General features: G+C 38.5%; 4 protein-coding genes across 4 annotated transcripts in view; 1 reads left to right on the forward strand and 3 right to left on the reverse strand.

Moving 5' to 3' along the window:
• LOC145234657 (nesprin-1-like) overlaps positions 1-23,723 on the forward strand; it is a 226,022-nt gene that overhangs the window by 22,909 nt on the left and 179,390 nt on the right. The window contains exons 35-39 of the mRNA XM_080099374.1: positions 21-136; positions 298-411; positions 644-755; positions 1,225-1,317; positions 1,635-1,829. Coding sequence (XP_079955500.1) covers positions 21-136; positions 298-411; positions 644-755; positions 1,225-1,317; positions 1,635-1,829 — 630 coding nt within the window. The remainder of the gene's footprint in view (positions 1-20; positions 137-297; positions 412-643; positions 756-1,224; positions 1,318-1,634; positions 1,830-23,723) is intronic.
• Positions 2,345-4,372, reverse strand: LOC145207802 (uncharacterized). Its single transcript, XM_080078798.1, has 4 exons — positions 4,109-4,372; positions 3,451-3,666; positions 3,155-3,303; positions 2,345-3,102 (listed from the first exon to the last, which is right to left on the reverse strand). Exons 1-4 carry the CDS (start codon positions 4,252-4,254, stop codon positions 2,999-3,001), a joined length of 615 nt encoding a protein of 204 aa, XP_079934924.1. The 5' UTR covers positions 4,255-4,372; the 3' UTR covers positions 2,345-2,998.
• Positions 5,086-8,344, reverse strand: LOC145207787 (uncharacterized). The gene is made up of 7 exons (XM_080078795.1): positions 8,023-8,344; positions 7,125-7,311; positions 6,722-6,946; positions 6,540-6,655; positions 6,245-6,352; positions 6,067-6,151; positions 5,086-5,728 (listed from the first exon to the last, which is right to left on the reverse strand). Exons 1-7 carry the CDS (start codon positions 8,063-8,065, stop codon positions 5,389-5,391), a joined length of 1,104 nt encoding a protein of 367 aa, XP_079934921.1. The 5' UTR covers positions 8,066-8,344; the 3' UTR covers positions 5,086-5,388.
• On the reverse strand, positions 9,575-12,639 carry LOC145231098 (uncharacterized). The gene is made up of 5 exons (XM_080096321.1): positions 12,530-12,639; positions 11,683-11,892; positions 11,360-11,608; positions 10,957-11,071; positions 9,575-10,731 (listed from the first exon to the last, which is right to left on the reverse strand). The coding sequence occupies exons 1-5, from the start codon at positions 12,591-12,593 to the stop codon at positions 9,984-9,986; spliced, it is 1,386 nt and encodes a 461-aa protein (XP_079952447.1). The 5' UTR covers positions 12,594-12,639; the 3' UTR covers positions 9,575-9,983.

The raw sequence follows: 23,723 nt of genomic DNA on the forward strand, positions 1-23,723 counted from the left end.
AATTCCGTTTGTTTGTTTAGAAATTTTCACACGGATTGGAACAAGTACGACTTGGTTTGACGTCACTACAAGCAGAAGCCAAATTGTTAAAGGATTCGCGATCCGCACAACTTGCGAACAAGGCGTTGCAAAAGAGGTTGGTAACGTTTCTTCGCATGCGGAAGAAAGCAAACTCACGATTTCGGACAAAAAGTTTTTAGAAAGCATTTGAGAGGATTCTAAAATGACACAGCTGAAATGGACTGACAGTTTAACTTTCCTTTCTCCCCTAATTTGTATTTTCGATTTATTGCTTAGATACAACGATGTAACACAGCAAGTAAAAGCGCGTTCTAAGCTGCTTGACGAAGCTCTTAACCAATGGCAACGCTACGAAAAAGATGTTAATGTCGTGCGCAACTTTATTGACAAGTAAGTGTGCTGTAAACATTTGCAAGTTGTTGTTGCTGGTGGAAAATCTTGGTTTGATTATCTCCGTACGGACGCCATGTATTGCTTACAAACATCTTCTTGACTAATATTTATTAAACATATGTTTTAAAATTGATAAAAACTTAACACGTTCTTAACTTATCTTATTTTGTATAAGCAGTACATTTGCGAATTTTCTTGTTCAAAGTTTGAATTCATTGTGTTTAAAAAGGTGCGAAAAAATCGTGAGCGAAGACAGCGGTGGTTTGCCTGGCGATCAACAGAAGTTGAGAAACGAACTTGAAACTGCTGACAAGTTGTGCAAGTCTGTACCAATGTACCAGGTGCGGAACACCAGTCTGTGTGTGCCAGGGTTAGGGAGTTGCCGAATTTTGGTCCCCAATACACAAAAAAAACACATAGAACGGATACTTTTTTCGAATACTGAAAATTACAGATTAATTATTCAATGTTTCCTGCTAAACGATTTTAATATCCCCTTTTAACCTCTTTAATCATTGGTTTTGCGAAACTGGTTAATTCTATGAAACAGTAAACTTCTGTTAAACTTCAATTAGTAAAAAAGAGGTTTACTTTATTTACAATCCAGTGGTTCTTAGCCTTTTTTCTTGCTGCACCCCTTTCGAATCACCAAGCAATTTTCGCACCCCTTCTGTGATTGCTTAAATGACAAAACCATTGTAATTTAATTCCCCTCTGCATCCCCGCACCCCTTAGGAGCAGTTCTCGTACCCCTTGGGGGTGCGTGCACCCCTGGTTAAGAACCCTTGATTTACACCGTCTCTTGTCCAGGAATCAACTGCTGCGTTAAAAGGCCTTGTCGATGAACTTGCTGAGTTGGTTGAAGTTGACAGTGACCTTCTGCTATCACAAATCAGCGCAATGGTAAGTATTTGACTGTTACCTGGCCTGGTTTCTAGAATAACAGACACGATTCTGCTACACGTGCATGTTCTAATTAGAACACAATAATCGGCATTTGGTTGTTTTACATTAAACCCTTTTTTGCGTGGGTTTCCAAGGAGCGACATGAGTGGTTGTATATATTTTTTGCGTAACGCCTATACTCAAGCCGAAGACAATTCGTACTTGTTACAACCTAACGAGAATGCGTCGAATTACGTCAGTGAAGTTCTCTATTTCCAAGCTTCCGATTAACTTAAATGCCAAGAAATCTTGACGGCCTATGTTTTGGAAAACAGGAAATTCTACTGAAAAATCTACCTCAACAATTTGCCGACCGAAAAAGAATCGTCGCCGCCGCCCTAAACTCCCACGTGATGTACGCCGACACAGTTGAGCGATTTACCAGTTGGCTGCTGGCCTTCGAAAAATCCCTTCGCGACACAACTGACGTGTTCCTTGATGACGTGGAACGTGCTGTAACCGTCATCAAAGTAAGATTTGTATGTGGTGATTGTGAGTGGTTAAGATTGTGGCTGGGATGTTTGGGATTGGACAGTTTGAATGCGAGAGGAATGGCGGGCAGTTGTTTTCTGCTCGGTGTGCGGTCGTTTGCTTGTGTTTTTAGTGTTTTGTCAGATAGTTTAGTGTTTTTGCAGCATGCCAGATTAGAAAAAAATGGGATTAGAACCTTGCAGGGACACTTGGGTTTGTCTGGTGAATAAATGTGCAATTAACGTGTGTTAAATGTGTTGTGTATTTTTACGTAGTCATGAAGGCAGATGCAGCAGGACCGTAGTTACACCAGCAGTTTATATAGCTTGGGCATGTTCTGAAATTCAGCAAAAATTCAGGAAATTGAAGAGCAGTATTTTGTTGTTGTTTTGTGCTGTTTTTTATTTTTGTTTATTTTTTTTATGTAAATGCACTTTTTTGTTTTTATTTGTGCTGTAAGTTGTACGTGTCCCGGTAGACAAATATCTATCAATTAGAGATTGTGAGAAGTTTTTTGTGTTATTTTTTAATCAAGCGACTGTTGTAAAGCTCCAAGTAAAGTATATTATAAAAATGGTAACAATACAGTTCATTTCGTCAAGATATACTTAAAACGTACAGACACACTAAAGATCTTTGTTGTACGGTGCGTTGAGGTCAAAGTAGACTGGTTGTTGTTGAGGAATCGGCTGTTCGTAACTATTTTCACTTGAAGTGGTTGTAATACTTTCTACATCCGGATCACGTCCGCTTGAACCATTGTCATTTTGAACAATATTGTCCAGAATCTGTGCTGAGCTTTTTGGTGCAGATACCGTAGACATAGGTTTCAAACCATCTGTAATACTCTGAGGCAGTGATGCCTTAATTTGATCGTAGAAATGTGTCACGTGCTTTCCATCGCCATCCTGATTGGTTGAGATATCAATATCAATGTATGGCGGTAATGGAATTGAATCGTCAATGGTGTTGGTTTCGCTTTCGAGTCGTGTGTGAGATCCGGTAAACTCATTGCCGTACCTGGGACAACTTTTTGTTACATAACGTACTAATTGAAATTGGTAGCTTTAATATAGCATTTGAGGTTTGCATAATCTTTAAAAGCGGTGTATTTACAAAAGCAGCGTAATTTACTACGAAATTGGTCAAACAAGCTAGCATTGTTCTGTTAAAACTTTGCTTGCCTTTTCCATATTTTTATGAATAGTCCTAATGCGAACATAGGTAGTAGAACAGCAATCACGATCAGAACCGTTCGTAACGACTTTGCACCTAAAAAAATATTTTGTTGGAAAAGGCACTTGAGGTTATTTTACCAACTCACCTGAACCTGGTATGTATTTATTTTTCAGTGTGTAAATGAGATTGGTTTTTGATAGATCGTGATCGGCAGCGTAATAGAATGAGTTGTTCCATCCGCCAGTCACCGCTATACGGACAAATCCTAGCAGTTGGTTCGTTTGGGCTTGTGGCCTGTAAAAAATGTTTTCGTGACCTGATTCGAATTTAAAAAAATCCAATATTTGTTTTGGTACAACTTGCCATTTAAATGCTCTTACTTAACGCTTAAAAATTAGGTAGGCAGAAAAAAAATGCCGATTTGTTTGTGAGACTCCGTACCTTAAGTATCCCATGACAAGGCCGGGTTTGGCCTCAATCAGATGCCGTTTGTTGATGCAGCGATACAAATATTTATTTGGAGCTCTCCACAAAGTCGACAGGTCGCCCAATGCCCCAAATCCTGTCGGGCATTTCATTCTCCAGACTTGCAGAAAAGTATGCGAGTAAAATATTCGAGTTATTTGTGTCGGTGTTGCTACGTCATCACCTTCGATGCTGAAAAAAATTCACTTTGACTGTTTGTTTTTGAACTCAGCAGAATATTTGTCTGCCCTACACTTAAAATGTCGGACCAGTGCGGCGATTTCCAAACTTTTTAATCGGTTGCTCATACCACGCACTGAAAACCTAAAAATATCGATAACCATGTGGCCAAGAGCGATTTTTACAAATATGAATACATAGAAGCAAGTAGTACGACTATCTTTATATAGTAGTACCAGCTCCAGTAGCCTTTTGCTCCACCGTTGTAAGCCAAGGACTAGATTGCAGTGTAAAAAATAATGTACTGGACACCGTACTACGAATGCGATTTTTTTCTGTAGCACTTCTTTTTATCAAACAAACACCTCAGACCCCATCAAAAACTTATTGTCTGCAAATTCTTCTGGCCTTTTTCAACATAAGCTTGTCTTGAACTGTATTTTTTTAGACTTACCCTGTTACAACTGGCATGAGTAGTTTTGGGTAAGGTTTATTTTCCTCTAAATGTTGTCCGACGATATAATAGCCTGATGTTCGAACAGGTTCCCAGATTGTAAAATGTTCATTTATGGTTCGTGTTATATTTGACGCTGGCCTCATCAGCACGCGGAGTTCGCATCGTGATAACGTAAGACCTGCATTAGTTAGGGAATTTATTTTAAGTTTCCGCTTGATTAAGAGGAATCTTCAAAAGTTTGACTTTTCGTGTGAAGTATAATAAACAAAAACACACCAGCAAGCAGCAACAACATCTGGAATCGACTTTGACTTAAATGTACTACAGTAAAAACTTTTTTCTTAAGACTTATAGTGTAAAAATTTGCTTGCCTTATCACACAGCTTGGAAAACATATTTTATGTCATGACTTACCTGCAAAATAACACATGAAAGTCAACCACGTATGCATTTTGCTATATGCTTTACCTGTCTAACATAGACTAAAGCGCATTTGCAACAAACGTGTACATCCCTACCGCCTCACTTGCAGTCAAATACTTTTCCGCTGTGGCATATACGGAAGTTGTCGTTAGGAGCCATAATGTACATTGGATTGGTGTTTCTTCTGTTGACAATGTAAGACTGATATGACAGTTTGTTACATTCAGGTTTATTGTCAGTACAATCATAACAACACACCTAATAACACTTGTTTGTCTTGTAAGCATCACTTTATCGTACGTTGAAAAAAGATAATAATTGGGTTTAAATACATATGCTCTTAAGTTACATAGTATTTTGTCTCCCAGAGTAAGGGATAAGATCATCTATTGTTTTGGTCTTAACACTAAAACACCTCTCTGTGACGTAGAATTACGAAGTAATACGTTCATCATACGCTCAAGACTCCGTGTACAACCTACGCATGTATAGGTCATGTGCATGTTTAGAACTGTCACGGCCCTTGGTGTTTCAAAGGTTCAACTCAATGACACAGACATGATTTATTTATTGCGTTATACGGTATTTTTTTCCAGCTGTTAGTCAATACCAAAAACACTTTTTATATGGATTGAACCCATTCCGATTTGGTCGGGCCGAAAAGGGTTAGAAAAATACAATGTAAAGAACCATTGGGATTGATACAAAAATTGCTCTTGCCGTTGCTTTTAAGGAACAAGCAGAAGTAACTGCGTTTCGGTTTCAAAGTCGCTCGACGTCTTACTCTCATTAGAAAAATCGCTCTGCTCATTTCACGACTTTTTGCGGGGACTCAAACATCCTTCCAAAATGTTTCATACTTGATTCGGCGTAGCGTAGACATTCATATTCTGATAATTAAGCGGGCTCTCAAGAGCTTCGGGCACGTGATGTGTCGGCAATTCAGCTGCGAAAGCGTAATCGCATTCTCCATTGTCCATGCCATGATACAAAATGTTCGGTTTCATTGCTCGGTTATCTCGTTGAGGTTCGTATAAGATATTGTCTCGCAGTTCCGCTTCCGGGTTCCCATACAAGTGAGGGCTTCCCACGTCCCGGACCACTTCGTATTCGCTCTCATTGTTAAGGGTTACTGTGGTTGTGTTCGTGTTATTTACACTGGCAGGTGCGACCTTCATGACGTGTTTCTTGTGCCTGTGTAAAGTTCGTTGAAATTAGTTCCTTAGAAACTTGGTTAGACGTATTTTAAACACAATTTAATTGCATCAACGGAAAATGATTTTGTGCCTGAAAATGTTTTTTAAAACTTGTACACTAAAATGTCTAATTATTTGTTTGTTATTGACAAATAGGGACTGCATTTCACATTACCATTTATTTGGTTTCACCCTTGTTCTTATTTGGTTTAAAACCTTTATTTTGAGTTATATGCTAAAGCGACATAAAGATGATGGTATACGATTTACCGTTTGCCAATATAAAAGAAGATGTATTAAAAAACATAACAATTTGCATAGAAACAACCCACTTACCATATGCAACAAGCAAGTACCATTAACGACAAAAGACTGACGCAAACCAAAACACCAATTGCCACCTTTAAACCAGGACCAGTATCTAAAACAAAACATTTTAAGTTGAAGTCAGGTTAAAAAATACGTTGACAAACGTTTTCGTGACGTCACAACGTAACCAGTGACGACTGTCCACCTTGTGACGTAGTACGGGTCAGTGTGGTTGTCGTTGATCGATTAGGTGTTGTCGAAGTTGATATTGGATGTAATGCTCTTGGCGAATCCGTTTGGAGAATAACTGCATCTACGTATACAATTGAGTGTATTTAAACAGTTTGTAAGTTTGATCACAAAGTGATGTAAAAATTGATATATTTTTCAAAAACCCAACTGCGTTGACCACAACAGTTTAGCTTCAATTATCACATTAATTTGATATGTAAAAAAAACGTTTATCGCAGTTAACAGTTGTATGTAGACCACTGGTTTACCTTTCTTAAGAGCGTAAACTCGTTTCTTGGAATGGTATGCGAAGTTGAAAAACGGATTTTTCCATCCATCTACTGCAATAGCACTTCCATAGATCGCATAACCAGGATTTCCTTCACTAAATGCAGTTTTTCTTCTTTACACGAAAATCAATTCTAATTACCAAACCTTGCTAAAAACTTACCTCAACGAATCTTGTAGCCTTGCTGGGACTGTGGCCTCCCGTATAACACATCGGTACTTTGACATGTCTGGTTTTCTTCTTGGTCCATCAGTTTGTAATCTTGAGGCAATTGATCCAAGGCTAACGTATCCCTTTGGACATTTCATCAACCAAAAAGCAACCGTATCTAACATCACCCATGGTCCGTAAAAGTCCAGTGGTTCAGCCAAGCTTTTGTTCACAGACCTAAAGGTGTGAAAATTTAAAGTATTTTGCTTGGTGATTTTTTAGGCCAATAAACGTGCTTAACATGCCCTTTCCGTTTTTTTATTGTGCTATATAAGTAGGTTTTAAAACTCTAACAATTCGGCACCTCCTTTCTTAAAATCGTATAGACATAATACATATAAGTTTGAAGTAATACCTTCCAACGAACAATTCAGTGTTGGGAGGAGGATTGCTTTGGCTATTGTGAGCAAACTGTCCAAGCACGTAGCTATCGTTGACAGGTGGTACAGGCTCCCATACTGATGCACTGTTTTCTCCAATGACTGAAAGATATGTTTTCACAACTATGATCTCCACCTTTGGGTTGCTAGCCAACGTGAACGCTGGAAAATTAAGCGAAGTAGTAAATTTTCTATAAATGTCAAATAGCATTGTGACAAAGGAAGCAACGTGTTGAGATTAAAACTATGTAGATTATTTTTGTGAAAATATTACCTCCATGCACGTTTTGCTGTCTGAAACGTTCGTATTTTTCTTTGTTTATTTTTCTTTATTGGCTCATAAGCTTTTTGTAACTTAAAGCTTCTTTAAGCACTTTGGTATGCCCATTATGTTGAGACGAGGGTTTTTTAGCCAACAGTTTTTCCCGAAATTGTCATTAAGACGAAGCGAGTTAAGGAAAAACCCATTTACGCGTAATCCAAATATCATCTGGATTGCGGAAAGCCGACTTCCCCTTAACTGCGTGTCCAGTCTGCATGTTGTTTAAGCAGTGATGTTTCTCGAAGCAGAAATTTCATGACATTTGTTGAACGCAAATGAGAGTTTTATTGTTAAATGACACGAATGTGTTTAGCACCTGTATTTCGGTCCAAACTTTAATGTTTTAGCAGTTCTATGCGAGAAGTTCCTTAAATTTTAGTTTTGACAGTTTCGAAAACATCAGCCGAATAATTGTAAACCTTTTTTCAAGTTTGAAATCTTGATTATATTTTAAAAGGGCGTAAGTCAATTTGTCGTACATGTTTAGCGTACTGACTGATTACATCACTTAAATATAGAAACATTTTTCCACCATTTGTATTCGTACTCACCAAGAAATGCAAGTAGATAAACTGACGATATATCTAATCTCATTCTTTTACGTACTGTGCACCGAATTTTATTGTTACTTATAAACACGAAATCCGGTATTATTTAGAATTCTATGGGAAAATTCAGTGTAAAATGAAGAAATTAGGTCACTGTATGCATATATAATACACAACTTTTTCAACACGGTCCATCCAGGCTACAATGTATTCTAACACGTCATCGCAAATGCTGAACCGCGCATCAACACAACACACTTCATTGTACACCTTCGAAATACTCTCCAATCATCACATACTAAATTATACTGAAAGACATGTACATTACAGCAACCTGTCAGCTTTATAATATCGGCCAATAAAACCCATTACGATCACCGTATTCAAGTGGTGCTGCCTGCTTGCCTCTTCGGCTTCTGTCTGCGTTTGTTGCGACATACTCACAAACAGCAACACAAGCTCTATGACGTCACAACTGCGCTGTCCGTGTTTCCGATGTAACATATCCTGTAAGGGCCAGTAATACAGGTAACACCCTTTTCTGTGTCCTTCTTAATAGATTGCTTGAAATGACAATTTTTCGACACAACTGTGTGCACTTTGAATTAAAGCTCAAAACATGCGCAGCTTACTACACGAAAAGCAATCTACATGCTATTTTGCCTCAACAGCTTTTTGCATGCTTCTCCGAAATTAGCAGCATATACTACAGATGATATTTTATGTAATTTGGAACCTGTCATTTTAACATGCCTGAATTCAAACTTGACGTAGCTTTCAGGACACACGATTGCTTGAAATTGACACTACCAGTGTACTATTTAATTTTGCTTTTTAGCATGCCAATCCGATTGCAACATGAAAACCACGCCTAAACCCTATTACAGCCTGTAATGATTTCGCCAGTTAATCTTCCAATTCTAAAATTACCTCCTAAAAGTGAAGTTTCCAAACTGTTGGTAATTAGATACGGTCCTAAATACGCACAAACGCTCAACTAAATCCCTCAAAACTTTTCATGAACTCGCTGTAATACTCATTTATCGCTGTTAATTTATCATCAAAAACGCTGTTACATTCCCCGCACGTCATGTGATCAGAAATAGCTGCCAGACAACACGCTTCTTCAATTAATTTCCCTACGTTTGAGCCCAATTTAGCTTTGTTATCTTTTTTGCTAATTTCTTTCTAAGTATCACCCACCCAGGCTTTTTGGGCACTAATCGTTAACTTGGACCCAGAAATGTTTTTCTTTGTGTTTCGTCAGAAGCGTTTGTGTTGACGGAAATAGTGATGATGTAATATGGAGGAAATGTGACGTGCAATGTTGGTCTTGCAAGCGCCTACATCCAGAAAACATTTGCTGACGTAGCTCACGCGTTATGTGACATAAATGTTTTTCTACCCCCAGCAAGTGTCAACAACTATTTAGCCACATTACTACTATAAATTAAAAAAGTCAGAGAGTCAGTGTCGTACTATGGGTCCTTTCGTGGTTGTACTTTATGACAGTTGAATACATACCCTGCTACGCAACAGACACACAGAACCCAGTGCAATATTTTTGTTTTTTCAAAACAGTTCCACGAGGCATAACTACAGTGCTTGGAGCAGGCATCAGATCAAGTATTTTGGCTTCTTTCAACATTGAAAAAATCTAAATATTAGTGGAATAAATTAATGACAACGCAAAGGCACGCAAAACACAGTGCATGTTAAGTATTTGTTCAAGTTTGATGAAACAGTTCTTGGCGGCATTATTACAGTGGTAATGAGAAGACATTGGATTAAGTTCGGTATTTTTAGGGATTGATAAAATACGACACGACAAAGCAGCATAAAGAGAAAATATACAACAAATACACTACGGTGCTCATACTAGACCTGATACAGTACACGTATTTGTTTATATGAAGGGTTCATGCGCAATAGGTGATACAACAACAGAAGACAACCATTTTTGGTCAAGTCTCGACGCTCTGTTTCCGCACCTCTTGATATTTATCATCTACTTTATTAAAACGCTCAAGAGCTCCGTTTTCTTTACTGATGGTGCCGATGATTTCGCCATAAGGGGATATTCCTGATGCCGCTCCGCTTGTTGACACAGTGTTGTTATTTGGCTCGTGCAAGGTAAAAGTGGGACTACCTGTTGTGCTAGCTGTAGCTTCGGGTTCATCCGGCGCAGGGACGATCAAGCTGTACTCTACTGAATCGTTTTCAATCGCTTTTAGTGCCACGATCTCGCTGTATTGGCTCACCGCTTGTGCATTGGAGCCATTTTCGATTTTCTGTATGGCCACTATTTCGCTGTATTCGCTAACTGTGGCTTTTTCTGGAAGCTTCGGCGGAGGTGGAGAATTGGATCCTCCAGCTTTGTCGCTGTTTTCTGTAGGGTTAGGAACATCAGACGCAACATCATACAGGAAAAAGTTTCCACGCCCGAAAGATGTTGACGGTGCTCCTTCTGCATCAGGTGTTTTATCCCCAGTTATCTCACAGTACGCCTTGTCTCCGGTAACTGGTATTGGTTCCAAGTAGTCGTTCTCCTTTAGCCTGACTCCGGGGCGTTTTTGGTTTCCGTCAAGGTCAATCACGTCGTACGGTCGTTCAGGCATTGGTATGTTACTGTAATCTGCTCGCTGATTGGCTGAACGCAAACTCACGTGAACAGCGTATGGGTTAATGTCATCACTTGGTTTTGGGCGTTTTCTGTAAAACAATATTCCTGTGATGAGAGACAGGTCAATTTTAAAATTCATTTGTGTGAGTATTTAAAAAAAAAATGATAAACTTAATGTTTGACCCGAACATATGTAGTGTGACATACTGGAAACGGAACAAATTAATCTTCCATCAAGACCCTGGATTGCTGCCCAGTTTGGAGTTAAACAAATTTCGTTTAATGTCCAAGTACTTATCTTTGACAGAACTGACCTTTGCCGACGTCGATGCATGAAATTAATTACCGTTCCCACGATGATTGCGAGCAGTGCAAGTGACAAGAGCATTATCCATAGCCAAGAGCCGCTTAACAGCGATGTACCTCCAGCTGCAGAGGACGTAGTTTGTGATGAGATCGTAGTTGCAGTCGCTGCGTTGCGCGTCGCTGAAAGCAAGATCGAAGTCGCCGTTTGCGCTGTGGATTGCATGCCAAGGGTCGCTGTTTGCGCCGCAGTGGTATTCGCAAGGATAGCAAAAGATGACGCGGGCTGCGCTGTCGTCATATGTTGCGCGGGAGCGCCGCTAGTGGTAAGCACAGTGCTGCTTTGCGCGTCGCCTGCAGTCGGGCATAAAGTGGTTGTTGCGATAAAAAATCCTACCGAGGTCTATAACTTACCTGGATCGCTGGTTGCCGTGTTTGAAACCAGAACAGACACTGGCACCAGACTTGCTGTAAGGTTTACGTTAAAGCCGACAGCCACAATGACAACCTGGATTGTTGGTGGCCACGAGGTGGCGCGCTCCCACGGTACGTGACATAAGTTCACCGATTTGGCATCGAATTTGGAGTAGTTTTCGCTTTGGTATACATAAGGTGAATGATAGACCTGGCACAGATTTCGTCGAGATGAACAAATGCGGTCATCTGTAAAAATATTTTGGCAAAACTGTTCGATTTGTTTTGTAAGTTATATGTGGCATCAATTAATAGGTACCTACCGTTAGGCATTGTGACATATTCCTGTGATACATCGTAGCACCCTTGACGATTTTGCGGCGAATAAATATCCCCTCTCACCATCATGACATAGGTTGTATTGGCTCCTTCTGTTGGAATTGCCCAAGAACAGTTGATTCTCGTGTTGACGTGCAAGTTATACTCGTTCTTCCGTATTTGTGTTGTTTCGCACTTTGTTCCTGGCATTGAGGCTGCATAAAAATCTAAATTGTATTCATTTTTTCTTTTTTTCAATTTTTTGAAAAACTTTCATAAACGTGAATCAATAAGCACAGGTTCGATATAGTCTTCATCTAATACCAAGCAACGAGCTGGGATATTGTAGTTTTAAGTTAAAAGTTTAGAGTATTGCATCTTGTTTAGTATTGCGTATAGTCTATTTCTATGGCCATTTGGAAATACTAGAACGTACATGCGTGGCATTAATAAAGTCCGTGTCATTATTTTGTCAGAACAGCATTATTAATATGTAGGAAGCGCACTGGTCGGAAGGGCGCGTGTTTTGAGTGGACAGAGACAATTTGCATCCGGTCGTGTCAGATACAAAATTCAAGCGAATATATATTTATACATGGACTTTATGAGTGTTATTTTTATTACAAAACATTTTTAAATTCTTTCAACAGAGTCGGTAAAAATACCATACGATTTCCAATTGGATCAGAATGTTTTACGTATCTAACCTTCCAGTGTTTTTTTTTTGTACAAGTAACGGAAATGTTGGTACCAAAGTTGATAGTTTTTGTGAATTTTTTATCTCTATTTGTTAAGGTTACTTTCCTTTGTATTGCGACACACCATCATTAATATTCGCCCACGTTTTCTTACCTCGTGATGAAACCACACACAGTGCAAGTAGTGACGTCACGATTCCGGCAGGTATTTGCATCATAATTGCGTCAACAATCGTGAATCATAATTAACTTATTTTCGAAACGTTTTCCTGAAAATTTTGGCATGTTTTTGGTAAGAGTGACAAATGTTTGCAACTGCCAAAGCACCATGTCACAAACAACCGATACTAATTTATTGCTACTGTAATACGTTTGTGGCATTCGGGTATGTAATTTGCACAGATTGTGCTTTTGTTTTCTACCGAAATGCCAGTTGGTAAACGTGTGATAAACTTTTTCGTTGTACATTCGTATCTTTAAAAATATACATTTCACTATCTGTCTTCCATTCATAAATATCAGTCGAAAATAGGGAACAAATATATACTTTACTTACACTACACTAATTTCTAAACAACGCAGAATGTTTCTATTCGGTTTTTCTCTATAGTTTCAATTAACTGCTAACTATATCACTGGCTTTCAGTAACTGCACTAATTCATTCTGCCGTAACTTTTTGCTGAACTAGTCACAATAACAATTATGGAAACCGCCTCCGCTATCTACTCTTGGTTCACACGCAATGATAGCATGGCTCGTATCACGTGATCGGAAATTGCGCCTGGTTACGCTGCTTCCGCTTTTAGGATACGTCACTTCGATGTGTCGTTTGTTCTCCTGCGACATCATAAGGATCTTGATTACAAACATTTTGTTTCTACTTTGTCAAAATATTGGTTTTGTTGAATGTGCCTTGCGTACATTTTTGCCCAAAATTCTAATACATTTAAAAAGAAACCTGACCCAGAGACTTAAACGAAAGATGCAGTTTTATTGTTTTACCTACTCTTCGATGTAATCTTCAAGGCCCAATTTTATTTAAATTTCTTAAAATAACTTACGTGAGGATAAATTTACTTGAATTAACACACATTTGCCCAAACCTCCGCGCAGTAGTTTTGTGCAAATTAGAATAGTTTGTGGACGCCCACATTGAAATGATCGTTGCTATCTATATACTCATGTTGGTGACTCCTGATTAATCATTAGCGTTATTTCCTGGTGTAGAATTGGATCTGAAAACCTAGGTGGCTCAGAAAACTCTTCTTGTCCCGCTGACGTCAGGTAACTGTATTAATATTGCGATGAATACATGATGTCGTCAGACCAAACTCTGCATCATTTTGAAAGTGTGTATGTGATATAAGTTCTTTGCTTTGTTTCAAGGTGTTTTTTGTGTTTATTTCATTTATTTTTTTAACAAAATCGTCGGAATCCAAATAAAACAAAACGACGTTTTAAAAAAACATAAATGAACACGAAAAAAATATTGTTTTAGAAAAATAACACAAAAGAAGTATACGTTGCAAAGCTGTAATTACCTACCACATAAAATATCAGATAAAAGTATAACAGGTCACACTCGTCGAATACTGTACGCAGTGGTTAAAACCAATTTATAGCAACAATTATATGTAGGCCTACGTCGCTGCAAGTATTGAAAACAAACTGTGTTAAAAAAACTGTCATTAGAACTTTGCGACATGTTAAAAAAACATTTACAAATAGAAAAGCGCCTTATCGACAAACAGTAAACAAAATTCTTGGAATTTCGGCCATTGTTGCAGATATGTTAGATTAGTTTGCAAGCGAGAATGCAATCTTGCACTTTGCCAGTTTGCAAGCACTCTGCAAGGTAGATAATTAAGTTTTATCAAGTTTTAATTGATTGTATGTGGTATAATTGTACGTAAGCTGGTGGTCACCTTTTTGAGCCCGAACAATTTTTGTTCCTTCACCTACAGTTTTGATTGGTCTTGGTCCCCTGCCATAGTGTATGCAATCTCTACATCGCCGTTACTGCCTAAAGGTTATTAGGGTTGTTATACAGCTCGTTGACGACGGTCTGTTTTTCGCTATCGCCAATTTCAATTGCTTGGTAGACATTGGAGTTGGGTTTTTTCGTGGACATTGCACCATCCTTAATAGTTTCGTATGTCGGGTCACCGTCCGTTCCAACCCGATGACGTGCGATTATGCCAGCTTTTGCCCGGTCCAATTTCTTTTGTTTTTTGCTGTTCATAAAAGAGCCTTTAGGGTTCGGCTTGAAAAAAGACTATAACATTAAAACCTTGAAGTTGACACCAAAATGTAAATGCCAAGGCGTTTCGAGTTTATCACTTTATGCATGTATATTTAAAATCTAAAACCTTGTCTATTTCGACCAGACTTACCTGTATAAAAGAAACAGTATCACTCCAGCTCCTGCAATCAGAAGAGCTGCTGCTACAATAAGACCAATGTGTAGATCACTAAGTGCTGGGCTTCGACCTTTTATTTCTTCGTCCTTGTTGGTTTCAGAAATTCCTATTTCAGGTCTTGTTGATGGTGAAACTTTCGTACTAGTTGCGGTTTCGATTGTCCCTGTAAGAATATTTACATAGTATTGTCGTGCGTTTTCAGCGACCAAAGTATGTTTTAACTATACCATATAGAAAAGCTTGAATTGTGAGTTTTGTGGATTGATTTACTTTAAATCTTATATTGTTCCAGTTTGGCTCATCAAACACCTCGCAAGCTGCTTCATTTTCTTTTTCTTCTGGGTAGAGCACCACGCATCCAGCTAATGCTGGAATCTCGTTTGGGAGTGGAACTATTGTTCCACTTGTTATGGTAATTACAATCTTACTGTATTGATCGCCTTTTAACTTCACGCACTGACTTTCGGGGAAGTCGTATGAAGTGGGAACAGTTTCTAACATCAGTAGTTGGCAGTTGCGGTTCATACCAACTGCAATACAAATGTTTTAATACGAGATTACCATACACATGTGGATTTTATCATGCAAACAAATGCCTATAGTTGGTTGACTTTTACGACAAAACGATACGTTTAGAGTTCTAATGCTCACCAGTTGTGGAGATGCATTCCAACAAAATTCCTAAAGCTGTCAAGATGGCAATAAGCAACATAATATTTGTCTATTGTAACTAAACTGCAATTGAACGCTACATTCCAAATGTTTGCTTGTTTTATTTCCTGCTGCTAAACACATAAACCCGCACCTGCACACAAACGTCATCTTGTATCGTAGTGATTAAACAATGCGTCACCATAACACTATTCACAACATGCGTTTTCATCACATATGAATAGCCATTAAAAGTGTTTCGTTTCTGTTTGTGATTATAATTATTCAACCTGTTTCTTTACGAGGTTCGTATACGAGTAGCTATCACTTGATGGCTAATTATTTCTCAAATCAATTACGCATTTCTTCACCTTGTTGGTAATGCAGTTTGATATTTGAGTCAACGCTAAACGCAGAACACCATTATAAGCATATGGGAGTTACAATCTTAACTTTTTAATGTAAAAGCATATAGAGCCAATAAATGATAAAGATTGTAACTATTACACAAAAACACATAGCAAACTTTTAGCAGTTGATTTGGTGCGTGGAAAAAGTTATATCAAACTAAATATTAGCCTGTATATTTGCATGTAGTTCAGTTTTTGCAGTGTCTATTACTCTATATACGAATCACAGTAAATTAGCAACATTTTAGCCAGTTTAGGAGTCTACTACTACAGTACGAATCAATGCGTTGTCATACTGGTTAAAATGGATGATTGTAGTTGAGTACCTGTCGCTATGTTTAGCACTTTGATATGAAGTTGTATAAGATGGCTTGGTTGCTAATGTCTCGCTTTTATCATCAATCCGCTCCAATGTGGTTGTCGAGCCTTGTTCGGACAGCAATAACTCGTCGCTCGTGGTTGCCAATTGTTTGCCAGATGATTTTGATTGGTAGTTGTGTCTGACCAGACCGTTCCTAATGTTGATAGGATTACAAAGGTTTCCGGGTGTTTGCTGTTTAAAACTGTAGTGTTGGTAGTTAGATTTCGATTTCCATCTTTTGGGCTATTGTCCCTCTTGGTATCGTTTGTGGGAGTATTTTGGTAATTTGTGGCCACTACCGCTCCGTGTAAACTTGTGGTTGATAGATTGTCGTTTGTTTTATTGTTGGTATTTGTTGCTTGGCTTACGATTGTGGTTACCGGTATTTGGTTTGGGGTAATCGCTGTTAAAGTGTTAGATGCGCCAACTTCGGTAGCTAATATCAGGGAGACTATTGTTGTAGCCATTACAAAATATTGGTTGTGGTCGGGTTTTGGGTAAAGTGTCCTGCTTAGAGTAGTCAATAAACAATCATACTCTTGATGTTTTTTTTGCTGAAACGTGGCGCTAACACATCTTGTACCAAGGTCATAGAAGACTCATTGCTAATGGTCGTTGTGGCCAATGTTACTGTGCCCCAATTCTGTGGAGCCAACTCTGCAGAACATCATTTGATGTGTCGACTGGAACCAATGTGAAGCAACCCATAGTAGCTTGGTTACCTGCCAAATACCTTTTTGCAATTTGAAACTAAATTACATTTTTCTCAGTAGTATATGATTTTTGGAACTGTTGTAAAACGTTCACGCTAATTTCTAACATGTAAATCACAGTACGCCAGGACTAAAAGAAAGCCCTTATTTCTGCGAATTGAGTACCACAGATTTGGCAGTGTACCCGCCAAAAGACGACATAAAAATACACTGCCCTATGCAGCACGCGCATGCTTTTTTGCTCCTCTTGCAAACCAGTCGACCTATGATTTGAGTTACATATTTAAACACTTACCGTTAACGATTACATATCCAACTGTGTTGTTAACGCGAATTTTACAATATCCTGGTAGGTTTATTGTAACACAGTCGTTCTCGCGAGAGTGGAATGTCTGTAGTGTGTTTTTCAATTGTAAATCCCGACAAGACATTTTAACTACAATGAGTTTGTTTAGATTATTTATCAAAATTTTGCTAATGTCAAACCTACACATTTTTCCAATTGCACTGTCACCTTTTAAAACGTTTGGTCTGCAGGCAAAACAAGAATGAGTGCAAACTGCGATGCATGCAAATGGCCTTACCTGCTGATGTGTTAATTGGGGTCAAAAGAAAGACGATCAAAATAAGTCTTGTCGATATACGTATTTAAACATCTGATATCAAACCAATAAATTCATTTACTATGTACAGAAATTACTTAGGTTTCACCATATGCTTATAGATCACAATACTATGAATGCGTCACTATTTTGTTTTGTTTGCCTGCCAATTTTACTGGTCTATTTCCTTACAGCTATTACACATTTATCGGCATTTTGCGAACCCGATTTGCATTTGTTTTGATATGTTTATTTTTGTTTGCATTTCAATGAAAAACTTTTTAAATATTTACGGTTTCAATGACTTATGAGGCAGTGACGAAATTAGTTCAAGTACATTGACAAAGTCAGACGAAGGAGTACAACAATGAAAGTTGGCATAAGCTTTCATGCATCTCAATTTAAACCACCCACTTCACCAATAGACCCATAACAATTTCTTTCATATTTCAAAATAGTTCATTTTCCAGTAGTTTCATACAGCACGTTTACAACTGTCTCCGGCTCACATGGTTTTTCTGCAAATCCACTTTGGCCAGCCAGCATGTAGGGCGCTGCCTTTCCGTTTGTACGGGTGCTGTACAGCTCGTTGACGACAGTTTGCTTGTCTGGGTTAAGTTGATCGTCCGTAATCAACTCATAATTGTGATCGGTAACTGCTTTTGACTGATCATCGATGATTCCAGGATGTTCTTCCGCTTTTGATTTGTTGTTGCTGTTTGAACATAGACTTTATAAACAAAACTTACATGTATTTTTTTGTAATATGGGGTAATTTTTAATCATCTTGAGAAATAAATTTACAGGTAAAGTTTAATCAGAATTTGCAACAGGTGGTAGTGTTGGCCGTAAAGGTTACAAAGAAGCTTTATACCTTCTAATGCAAACAACAATGATGACCACACTAACTAGTAGCAAAACAACCGCTACAATAATCAATGCAAGATGGGTATTGCTCAGGAGACCTGAAAAAAAAACAGTAGTGGTGATTAGTTTTACTCTTGATGGTATTTGTGCTTAAACTGCATATTGGCAAAACCTGCGTCTGCGTCCCTCTCAATAATGTGTTGTTGGGTTGTATGTTCTATACTTTCGGCCGTTGTTGGCATATACGTTGTAGAATTTAACCCTTTGGTCGATATGTTTCTATTTGCGTCTGCTGTGGTAAATGCGGTCACAGGTGAAGTTGAATTTGTTGTTGTTGTTGTTGTTGTTGCTAATGATGATAATGTTGGGGGTGCTCGAGTTTGCGAATCTGAATTTAAAAAAATGCTGTAAATTGCATTAAAACTTTTTCACGCATAATGGCTTACCTTCCGAACAAGCAAAATATTCAATCTCAAAAATCTTGATTTCACCACCCGTCAAATGGGCAAAACCGCTGGAGACTTGCGAACGGTCAGATACCATGCACCTCGTATCACAAGTATTCATTGCTGACGTCGTACCAAAAACTAGACAATCACCTTCACGAAAATCAATACATTTTGACAACAATACTCAGCACGAAGAGGCTGAATAGGGAAAACACGCTTTTTATCGAACATTTTGACACATGCCAAAAGTATTACAAAATGTTTTTTCTTGAAACAGATAAAACGTTTCGAGCCTTTGTTTTACCTGCCATGAAAATAGGGTTTACTCGCGTACCAATTCCGCCTTGTATTATGTTGATTTGTATGGCATTGTATTGTGCTGGTATGTCGAGTTGTAGTTTGCAGGTAGTATCTTTAACTGCATACAATGTATAACTTTGGTTTTCCGTCGAAACCGTCAGAGGGTTATTTGCGCAAAGACCAGTAACATCTAGGACAAAAAAAAATTGAGTTTATAATTACCGCGTTTGGCCTTGTAACCTATAATCAATTTTGTTACCGTACCTTCAAAACTGCAAGCAATCACAAATAATAGTACAGCTGTCAACTTCATCTTTAAATTGTATTTTAACCTTTTTACTGCAGTTCTATAAAACCTCTTGTGAACCTATAAGCAGTTTCAGTCTGCAGAAGAGAGAAACACCGAAACAATTTATTCATAAACATAGTTTGTCACCCTGTCGTTTACACCAGCAGAGTCACAATTTACTAACGCACGCATTCATCGTCGCTTTAACCCTAGAAACCCTTACGTGAATCGTTTGTATAAACTCACGTTACAATTAAGGGCCTTCAGTTTTTTTCGAGATAGTTAGTTTATCAAATTTAAGTATAGTTTCTAACGATTAACTTTTGTAAATCTGATTATCTGTCTACTCTTAACTTCAAATAGCTTCCAAACTTCGTCTGCACTTCCATGTGGTCTGGTATTACGAAAAAAAACTGCCACCATGTAAGTTTCATGCTGTTTTTCTTTTGACCTTTCATTAAGATTTTGCCGATTCATTTTTCAAATGCGTAGTTTGGCATTTAATCAACTTCCGCGTCCAAATCTTTCTTTATAGTTTGAACACACTAAATTACACAACTTTTGTTTGTATGTAAGGCTCTGACTTGGTTTTGTGCAAAGTCCATGCGACTTTCAGCTGCTGTGCCATTTTCAGTGATACGTGGTATTGCTCGTCCTTTTGGCGCTCGTTTTTTGCTGTGTAATAAACTCGAAATAAAGAAGACCAAATACGTTTCACGTCCCGTCGCATCTCAACTACGTGCAATGAATTCATTTTCCAACTTTGGTCCGACTATTTTCGAAGTTTGATACTGCTTTCTTCAGCGTTGCAGCAATGCATATGACACTTGTTTGTTGCTACAATTGTTTTCCTAACCAAACACGGACTTTTAAAGAAACCGACAAGTTTGCCTAAAACAATCGAACCCTAGTGGTATTTTTCCTTATTTGGTAGTTTTTCTTTACATATAACCGAAATGACTGTTCGAATTTTGAGTTACAAAAAGAAACATAAAATGGCTGCGTTTAGTTATATGGACGCCTCCCACATAGACAATACTGTAACTTGGTTTAAAAGCATGTTAATTAACGCTTGACCACCATACATCAACAAATGTTTTGCTGCCACAAGCCTTTTTTGTCTACAAAACAGTTTTGTGTTGCTGCCAAACAATTGTTTCGTGCACAACAATCTTTCTCTTGAAGCAATGCGAGTTTCATTAAATATGGTAACAACTTTAAATACTAAACCAGTAACGCACGAATTTAAACAACAAAACGCTCAATGGATTCCAAATGCAGGGGTCTAGAAGTTTCTCGTTTAATAACCGTTTTGTTTTGTTTCTGTATTTGACTCTCTTTTTCGTATCAGGGAAGCTGGCATTGGATCGTACAGAACGTTTTTCACCATTCCTGGATTGGACCCAGTAGTTTGGAGCTTTTCTAGCGACTTGTGCTCGTAAAGTCGATTGTCCACCATTCCATATTCATGTGGTGGTCCGCACTCAGCATATGTTTCGTCTGTCGGTGTAACATCGTTTTGTTGGGCCCGAAACGTTACATCATCTGCCACGGCGTATACACCTTCCTGTTGTCGCCTATTCAGCTGCTGTTTGTCGGGCTTTGGCGTGGCTGCAGACTTTCGCCTGTAATGCACAGCACACTCTTTATAAGCTTAAAGTTTCTACTCTACTCATATATTCGGCACATTATAGACACACCCATTCTTATCGGCACATAATTAAAACCTAGTTTAACTAGTTAAGATGAACATAAATTCATAACTGGGATCAGCCCTGAAGCGTACAGTGATTGACTAGTTTAACTAGTGACAGTATGGAAATTACATTTACCTTCGCTTCAATAAACATACAACAGCAACTGCTAAGATGATTACAAGGACAAGAACAATCACTAGTGGAATGATCAGATCAATATTGGTTGATGACTGAGGATTACCAGTGCTTTGGTTTGTTGAATTTGTAACAGCTACGTTGGTGGTACCTTTAAACGGAAAACTATTAACTTTAACAATGCATTGTGTTTTTCAACCTTTCTGCGAAAACATGCTATGCTGCAATTCGCTGCTAAGTTACAAAGCAATAGGTGAGCATCTTGAAATGGCAAGCGGGGGGCGGAACTGGTTGCTAACGGGTAAAAATTTATTCATGCATGTGGTTGCAGAAGCCAGCAGCCAATGTTCAAAACTCACTGAAGGTTGGTCGTTTTATCAGATAAGATTTTGTGGACTGTACTGAGATAGAACTGGCTGTCGTAGAGCCGTTTGGTGGCGCCACTGTTGTGGGAGCTGTGAGATAGAAGAATATCTAAAAATCTGTTTTTCTCCGGATGTTCGAATAGCAACAAACGGCACTTAACCAAATGAGGTGTACAAAGTTTTGACGCTCGTTTTTTTAACTGTGGCAGTAACTAAACGATTTTCATTTTATACCGTACCTACGAACGTGCAGTTGACCACGTGATAATAAAAGGCAAAACCTTTGTTTTCTTTTGCGTTGTTGGATACAAAAGTTACATTGGGGTGCATCCACTTGTCAACAGTGGTAACGTTGGCGGCAATTCGGTGACAAAACATCTCAAGTTTCATGCAGGTCGTGGTATTTGGACCATGATATCCGAAACACTGAAAGGGGAGATTAGAACCGCAGAGTGGTGTGCCTGTAGTATGTTAAAATTATAGCATATCAGAATTTTTAAGTTTATTAGTTTTATCTAAAAACCAAATGACCCAAATTCCGAGCCATAAAGAACAGCGTGTTCCAACGAACAAAAATTACTTGCAATAGTTTTAGTCTGGCCCTACATGGACATGTCAGTCAATTACTATTAAAAACGTTAGTAATGCTATTTGCTATTATGTACGCCTTTACTTTGGCTATCCGTTAATTTTTTTTAAAAAGCACGAACAACTTGTACCTACTGCATGGGGCCTTAGTTTTATGTGCTGCTCGATTGCACCATTGTGCGGAACAGAAAACATTGTGTAACTTACCGTCTGGCAGAAGCAGGTAATCGTCGCATCCATTCTTACCCTGAGCGATGTTAAGTTTGTAAAACTCGATCAAAATTCCTTGGTCAATGGCTACCGGAAACTCCCACACGCAATGCTCATTCCTTCCGTAATTTTTCTTGCCAACAGGGTGTGAAATATTTCCGTGCGGTTTGTTTAGGTATTGGGAACATGTTTGTCTGGGCTGCTTATTTGGTCCCGCCTGTGTTGGCTGCGTCGGCTGTGTTGGCTGTGTCGGCTGCGTCGGTTGCGTCGGTTGTGTTGGTTGGGTAGGCTGTATTTGTGGCGGCTGTTTGCGCTTGCGTTTCTTTGCCGATGCCAGGATAAATACTGAAAGATTTGTAAACATTTTTTTAAATCTGTTTTATTTTTCAAAAGTAAACTTAAAACAATTTTACCTGCATTTTATTAAACATAGTAATCCTAGATATAATCAGCAGTTTTTACGTAAAATACAATCAGTTTTACTTACAATGTGATTATAATTACAAGCATCATTACCTGCCATGAGTAAAATCCACGACAGCTTCGTTATTCTCATCCTTGTTCAGTAAACCATTACCAACCTTATTCAGTACTTAATTTGTATTTTAAATGTTTTGTCCCTGATATGCACTAAAACTTGGGCTGAACACTGATTGAAAGCTTAATATTCGACCCATGTGTACGCTTATTATGCCCACAAGGCACTGGAAAACCGCAAGGGCTTAAAATGCACGAAGCTGTTTCTTTTTCAATACCTGTGGCGGTAATCTGTCATCTTGGTCTGTATGCCTGTTTCCTGTATTCGTGGCATGCGACACTTTCTATTGCTGCTCTATGTAACCTGAGTCGACCCTATTCATTGCAAGCACTACCTCGAACACCACACGTTATGACGCGTAGAGTTGGAATCAATGTTAGGAATTAGTGCATGTAACTATAGACAACGTTTTATTAATGTACAATGGAAATGAAAAAAAGCAATTATGTGGTGTATCAAAATAATTTCGTTTTTCTTGTGTTAAAATGTCCGTTATTTTTACAAAAAAAAAACTGTCTGCTTGTTGGGAATCAAATCCGTACGTTGATTCAAGTTTCGCTTAACTTCATATCTTCCATCCCGACTTCTTGACTGTGGTAAATCATGTTTTCTTTGACTTCGGCATATTCGCTTGGTCCACATACCTCATACGGATTTTCTAGTAAATTGTTGCCGTGCCTGGTTATGTCAATAGCGGTTACGTAAGTTTGTGAGTTGTTGTCATTGCCAGCATCAATCGGTCGTTTTGAAGC

The sequence above is a fragment of the Phallusia mammillata genome, chromosome 1 (genome assembly GCF_965637545.1).
Source record: "Phallusia mammillata chromosome 1, kaPhaMamm4.hap1.1, whole genome shotgun sequence".
Taxonomy (NCBI): domain Eukaryota; kingdom Metazoa; phylum Chordata; class Ascidiacea; order Phlebobranchia; family Ascidiidae; genus Phallusia; species Phallusia mammillata.

Coding starts and splice junctions, on each gene's coding strand:
- LOC145231098 (XM_080096321.1), bottom strand. CDS start 12,593: ATGATGCAAATACCTGCCGGAATCGTGACGTCACTACTTGCACTGTGT. Junction 11,609..11,682: donor ATATGTCACAATGCCTAACG/GTAGGTACCTAT, acceptor ATATTTTTACAG/ATGACCGCATTTGTTCATCT. Junction 11,072..11,359: donor CACGGCAACCAGCGATCCAG/GTAAGTTATAGA, acceptor CGTCCTCTGCAG/CTGGAGGTACATCGCTGTTA.
- LOC145207787 (XM_080078795.1), bottom strand. CDS start 8,065: ATGAGATTAGATATATCGTCAGTTTATCTACTTGCATTTCTTG. Junction 6,947..7,124: donor ACTGAATTGTTCGTTGGAAG/GTATTACTTCAA, acceptor TCACACCTTTAG/GTCTGTGAACAAAAGCTTGG. Junction 6,353..6,539: donor AGTTTACGCTCTTAAGAAAG/GTAAACCAGTGG, acceptor TTGTATACGTAG/ATGCAGTTATTCTCCAAACG.
- LOC145207802 (XM_080078798.1), bottom strand. CDS start 4,254: ATGAGGCCAGCGTCAAATATAACACGAACCATAAATGAACATTTTACA. Junction 3,667..4,108: donor CTCATGCCAGTTGTAACAGG/GTAAGTCTAAAA, acceptor AATTTTTTTCAG/CATCGAAGGTGATGACGTAG. Junction 3,304..3,450: donor CTTGTCATGGGATACTTAAG/GTACGGAGTCTC, acceptor CATTTTTTACAG/GCCACAAGCCCAAACGAACC.